The sequence below is a fragment of the Cebidichthys violaceus genome, unplaced genomic scaffold (genome assembly GCF_023349555.1).
Source record: "Cebidichthys violaceus isolate CVI_PGR_0920_01 unplaced genomic scaffold, fCebVio1.0.p SCAF_21, whole genome shotgun sequence".
NCBI classification, from domain to species: Eukaryota; Metazoa; Chordata; class Actinopteri; order Perciformes; family Stichaeidae; genus Cebidichthys; species Cebidichthys violaceus.
The window spans coordinates 3,856,767-3,862,948 of record NW_027176384.1 but is presented as its reverse complement, the minus strand read 5'-3'; the positions used below and the strand labels follow the sequence as shown (position 1 = coordinate 3,862,948).

The following is a 6,182-nucleotide window of genomic DNA, read 5'->3' as shown; positions in this document are numbered from 1 at the left end:
AGCCACACCATATATGGGCATGTGTGTGTTGATGTAAAAAAAAAAAAAAAGGGAAAAAGGTTAGCTTAAACTCTGGAGTGCGTGCTGCAGCGGATGAGCAAGCAAAGTGCTGGAAGTTTACTTCATACCTTCCAGCAGTGTGAAGCTGGCTAACGTGTCTCTGGCACTGACGCGCTCACAAACACATTTTTCAGCTTCTATTTAATCAGGCACGCTGCGCTCTACGTCTGTTTTCACTTTTTCTCTCGCTGTATCTCGTTTCAGCCAACAGAAACTAACACGGATGAGTGCGGAGATATTTTCATGACGGCCACCGATGATCATTTCTCAAAAACACGGCCGACACTTCAGCCAACGATGTATCGGTTCTCAAAACCAAGCCAGCTTTCTGTCACCTGTGATCACATGTTGAGCGTTTTGATACTTTTTGTAACACAATACAATTAACAATTTGGGAATTACTGTTAGCTTTGGATTGCCAGATATTGTTGCATGTTCCTTTATTATATTTGATGTTCTTTTTGCCATGTTTGAAAAGAGATAAAGATATGTGTTATGATATTAAAAACATTAAATGGATGAATGAAGAGACAGTTTGAGCCAACAGAAACCTGGATTCTGAACTTTCTGGCAGAAACAATCTGTATCATGCCAAAACATGAAAACATGAAAACATATCGCCTGAACGTTAGGTAAACAGCGTTCACCTCCATCACCATTTTATCCAATTTAGCTTTTAACTCTTAATCCACAAAGACTTTTCCTCAACTCAGAGGACTATATCACTTTTTAAATTCCAGCCGAACCATTAGCACCACGTGTCCATCCGACAATGACAGCGCTGCCTCATTACACCGGTCTGTTCACCTCCTCTTCGATGTCTTAAGTGCAAAATCTGAGACAGAGCAGCACTGATCTGACATTAAGATGAATGCAGATTCTAGCAGCTGCTCAGTGCCGGTGAAGAGTTAAGTGACAGTGTAGACCATAATATGCTAACTGATGGTCTGAAACAGTGACAAACTCACGGGGGGGGGGTGTCTGTCACAACTGGCAGCCATACACAACTCTACAAACATACTGCGGTATTCTAGTCAGGAGTTTCTGTTGTGAGACTGCAGCAGAGCTCCTGAGGAGGTTTTCCTCTGCAGCGGTTCAAATCCATAACCCTCCATTTCACAAACACACTTCTCTATGAGGGGAGAGCTGCTGCCACCACTGAACACGTTCAAAACAAACACAAGCCTCAGCCTGGTGTGTCTGCTGTTGCATTATCTCTACTGATTGGACACTGCACCATTCTTTAACCGGTGGCATTCCTCTGGAGTCATTTGCAGTTAGATTTCAATCAGATTCTAGTTGCTGTCTGCATGTTTTGGGCTAAAAGTTGGAAGAGCCACCAGAAGAAAAACAGAGTGTTTGAGGCAGAGGTTTAGAATCTATTACCTGCTGAGATAACTTCTCAGTGGGATGTTTTTTTACTAAACAGACCAGCGTCCGGTTGTTTTAACGGGCTGCAGTTGTGTTTCCCTTTGGAACGACTTCAGCGCTGAGCGTGCGTTATCCTACGCTCTATCTTCCTGTCACATCTCTCACACACCTGCATGAAAAATCACAGATAGGAGGTCAACGCCTCCCCAAAACAGACCGACACCGCCATCTCTTTACTACACACCCAAAAGTGAAATGTGTGGATTTTGTTTTTCTTCCTACACACACACACACACACACACACACACACACACACACACACACACTGCATACTTTGAGTTCTACATATTCAAGGCCACAATTGCGTTTCCTGCAAGCCGTATTTGGATAAAACCAATTTGTACAACACAAAAGGTGACCCCGGGCTTTTTTTCAGTGTAGTCTTTCATAGCATTACTGCTAATGGAAGTCCTCCAGCTGGAGGATACTGAGAAATCACTGTATGACTCACATGAATGGTGGTGGGAGCTAAAAGTAGTAATAAGGGCAGAAAGGGAAATACAGCATAAAAAAAATCTAATGCCAGAAAAACAATCAAGCTGTTAGCGTTGAACTGTGCCGAAGCATCAAAACTAAATAATGCATTGTGACGTATAAACTTGTCCGACATCTTTCCTCAGACGCTGCGAGGATGGCTGGCTGACCTCGGAGCTCACCGATTGGTTCGCTGATCTTCGCTGGCCGCAGCTGCCGCCATGGCCAAAAGCCCAGAGGTGAAGCTGGCTGTGTTCGGCAGAGCGGGGGTGGGCAAGTCAGGTAAACTGCTCGATAAAGTGTTCAAAGTCTGTGTAGGTCAGGGGTCACCAACCTTTTTGAAAGTGGGAGCTACTTCAAGGGTACTGAGTAGTAAGAAGGGCTACTTGTTTGATACAAACTTCCCCATCTGTAGTCACCGACACCAACCTTTCTAATGGTACCTTTTTCTCCATGAAGAAACAAGTAAAACGTCTCGTCTATAGCCGGGTGGGGGGGGGGGGGGGGGGGGGGGGGGGTCCAAATCTCCGAGTCGCGTGAGCGTCTTCGGGCGCCCGTGTTCAAACCTCTTGTCTGGGCCTTTTCGGACAGATTGCGTTGCCTCACCTCTACCCCCGCCACCCACGAGTTGTTTCCTCGCCGGCCTGTTCCGAGCACTGACGGACTTGACGACGGGGTGCGTCCAGTGGGCGTCCGGCGCCAACGGGAAGTGCCCGCCATTCGGAACCTGAAAACCTAATGCGGTGCGGCGGCCTCGTCCTGGCTGTCCACCGTGCGCCTCCGTGTACCCAACTCTCTTATGACAAGAAATATTGTCATTTTAAAATCTACATTAATGCGTTTCTGATTAAAAAAGAACAGCAACTACAATTTTTATATGGAGCTCCATTGTGACTAGTGCTATTTTTAGAACATGCCTTGCGGGCGACTCACGTGATCCCCACGGGCGACCAGGTGCCTGCGGGCACCGTGTTGGCTACCTCTGGTGTAGGTCCTAATTCACAGGTTCTTTCAAAAGTCTCTTAAGACTACAGTACAGTTGTTTTTGACTGAAGACTTTCACGGCTTTAAAGTGGAACTATTTCCTTAAACTGTTTGGTATCTGCAGATTTCATGGTGTGTTTTACCACTATCGGCCTCATTTATGTTGCCACTGTACGTCTCAGCATGACCTCTGCTTTTCCTGCCAGTATTTTTATACTCGCCACAAGTTCTCCTCGTGCTTTTGTTTGCGTAGTCAGCGCTTCTGGAGGAGGTTGTTTGTGGTCTGGCTGAAATACACCTTCCCTCCCACAGATTAGCCCGTTGAGTCATTATCATTCGGTTTCGGCATTCCTCTGTAAGCTGCGTTACCTCAGCCTCAGCTGGGGCCCAGGTACGTTTCCTCCGGTAGCTAACACAATAACACGGACCATATGTTTCCTGCCCGGCTGCAAATCAAGACGGATCGCTTTCGGCGTAGCAATCAGCTGTTGGAAAACATGCCTCGAGAACTCCTCCATGTCAGAGGAGGCCATTAAAATGCCTGAGGAGGTCAACTGAAGTACTGTACTGCAAAGCATAATGACTGCAGAGTTCATAACCGTCAGCTGGGAGGAGCGTGGCTGTAAAACACGGCAGTGAGGCTGACAGTGTCTGACATGCACGTTTGAAACAGAGACATTGAAGCTCCTTGAACTAAAGAAGCGCACCGCTGGTCCCGACCGGCTCCCCCTCATTTAATGAAGCCCGTCATTCCTCTTGATCAGCCGTCGCCTGCCCTGATCTATCACCACAGCTGCCATGTCTTCTATTTTTTTTGTTGAGTTCCTGCTCTGTGGCTGCTCACCTCGTGTTCGTCACTTACAATACTAGAAATGGTTGAAAAGATTATTGTTCAGGCATTACTGTATGTCACAGCTCCTTTTCTTTAAGAAAATAGCATTGCGGCGCAGAACATGTTCTTGTGTGCTTGCCAGAAAATTGCCTTCAATACCAACTTTCCTTTTCACGTGAATGGTGGATTCATGCAGCTCTGCAGTTGCCTGATCCTTTTCAGTCGAGCCCGTACTCTTTTTTATACAAAAACAGCCACACAGCAGGACAGTAGTCAGCGACGTCACACCCGACGCCGCATGTAGCCCTGGTGATCCCTTTAACAATGAACGGCCCTGAACTAAACATAGCCCTTTAGTGGAAGCCCATGGATGCTAATGAATCAGCCTTCCCATTAACGGGCAAACATCGGGCCGTACACACTTCATGCACAATATAAAAAATGTTTGTTTTGAACCTTGTGTGTTGGAGTGAGCACTCTCCGGTCTGTATTTACTGTACTAAAGATGTAACATGCCTAGTATCTAATGCTTTAAACAGAGGACCACAGCTCAAACTACCACCTACCCACCCAGCTGACGTGTCCAAGAGCGAGGCACGAAATCCCTGCTCGCTCTCCATCTGAACTCTGACCTCCACGTGTAGGAGGCATTACTGTAATAAGCAAAGTGCTTTTGATCTAAGAGAGCTAGAGAGGGCTGAGAGGACAAGTTGATTCATCAGTTAGCCGCACAGAAAAAAGTCAATCAACAAAAGAAATTCTGCATCCAGCCTCTCAAGTATTATGGTAATAAGTTTTGGACAAAACAAACAGTCTGACGGCATCTCAGGAAACTTGATTACTATTCTCCGTGACATTTTAAAAACCAAACAATCAAAACAAGAGAAAGAATCAACATGCTCACAATGATAATGCTAACAGATGTAAGCAGTTACGTCTACCATGTTCACCATCTTAACTCACGTGTTAGCATGCTAACAATGGCTAATTAGCACTACTTCACATTAAGTATAACAGACAGATCAACATTGCCCTCTATACCAGCAGTCCCCAACCACGGGGCCACAGACAGGTATCGGGCCGCACAGAAAGAATAAGTAACTTATATTATTTTCATTTTATTCAGAGTCTGAAAGATGTTTTGTTTTGAAAAATTACCAGATTCTCTCCCAATCACATCTGCCTGTGCCTCTTGACACATGTCAAGACACTTGTCGGTCACGTGATACGTTACCTCAAAAATTAAGCCCACAAGCTAGGGAAAATGAGTAAAAAACTTTTGGAGAGCTTCTTTGCAAAAGGGAAAAGGTCCACTAAGGAGACAGAAGAAGAGCCTACAACTTCCAAAAAAAGAAAGCTTAATTTAGCAGACAATATCAGGAGTCTAATTAAATATCAGGAGTAATTCTCACGCACCAAGCCCACTCTGCATAATATGTGGCGAGGAAGATCAGCTGCTGGAGATTGCAAATGACGGTGGCCTTAAAAGTATGTTTGCGAAAACAACTCTGCAGGTGTTTTGGATTAAAATCAAGGCTGAATATCCTGAGATCGCCACAAAAGCACTGAAAACCCTGCTTCCATTTCCATTTTCTTTGTGAAGCGGGATTTTCTGCAGCGACAGCAATCAAAACAAAATTACGGAGTAGACTGGACATAAGGAACACACTTTGGGTATCATTGTCTCCTATTACCCCCAGATGGGACCGTCTCGTTGCAGAGAAACAAGCTCAGGGCTCGCACTGATTCAGTGTTATTGTGAGTTGTATTTTTTATGCATTTTATATTTGTTTTCATGCCGGTTGTATCATTTTATTTTGTCGTGTTTATCTGCCCCACCTTGAAGGCCGGCCCGTGTCTGACATGAAACCGGACCATGGCGCAAAAAAGGTTGGGGACCGCTGCTCTATACCACACCGCTCCATGCTGTTTTATCCTCCTATAGATGACATCGGCAGCAATGGGCCATTCTGCATGAAGACATGCATAAATAACTTTCATTTAACATTTGGAATGCAGGGCTTTTACTTGTAAATGAGTATTTTACACTACGCTTGAGTAAAAAATATCATGTTCATCCAACAGTGCTTCCATTGTGACTTTGGACAGCAGTGCATGTGCATGTGGCGCTGATGTTTCTTATTTCAGTTGTACGTCAGCGTATTCGTGCTTTCGTTGTGATCATTCACATCCAGGAGCTGTTTGCTCCCCTGCTGGGTGGAAAGAATGCGTCCGTAACGAGCAGCAGCAGACCTGCTGGGGGCCTTGGCGTCGTTGGGAGTTGGCTGGGCTTATTCGTGATGGTCTGACCCGGACTCCTGCAGAGCCATCCAGCCCCAATAAAGAGCAGAGCGTATTACCTCAAGTCGGTCGTTCTGGCACTCTGCAGCCTTTTGGTTTA

The 6,182-nt window shown here is 45.6% G+C and overlaps 1 protein-coding gene across 1 annotated transcript in view; it reads left to right on the top strand.

Moving 5' to 3' along the window:
- rerg (RAS-like, estrogen-regulated, growth inhibitor) overlaps window positions 1-6,182 on the top strand; it is a 33,877-nt gene that overhangs the window by 3,648 nt on the left and 24,047 nt on the right. Inside the window, exon 2 of the mRNA XM_068716968.1 lies at window positions 2,112-2,247. Within this exon, the coding sequence (XP_068573069.1) occupies window positions 2,187-2,247 (61 nt within the window). The 5' untranslated portion in view covers window positions 2,112-2,186. The remainder of the gene's footprint in view (window positions 1-2,111; window positions 2,248-6,182) is intronic.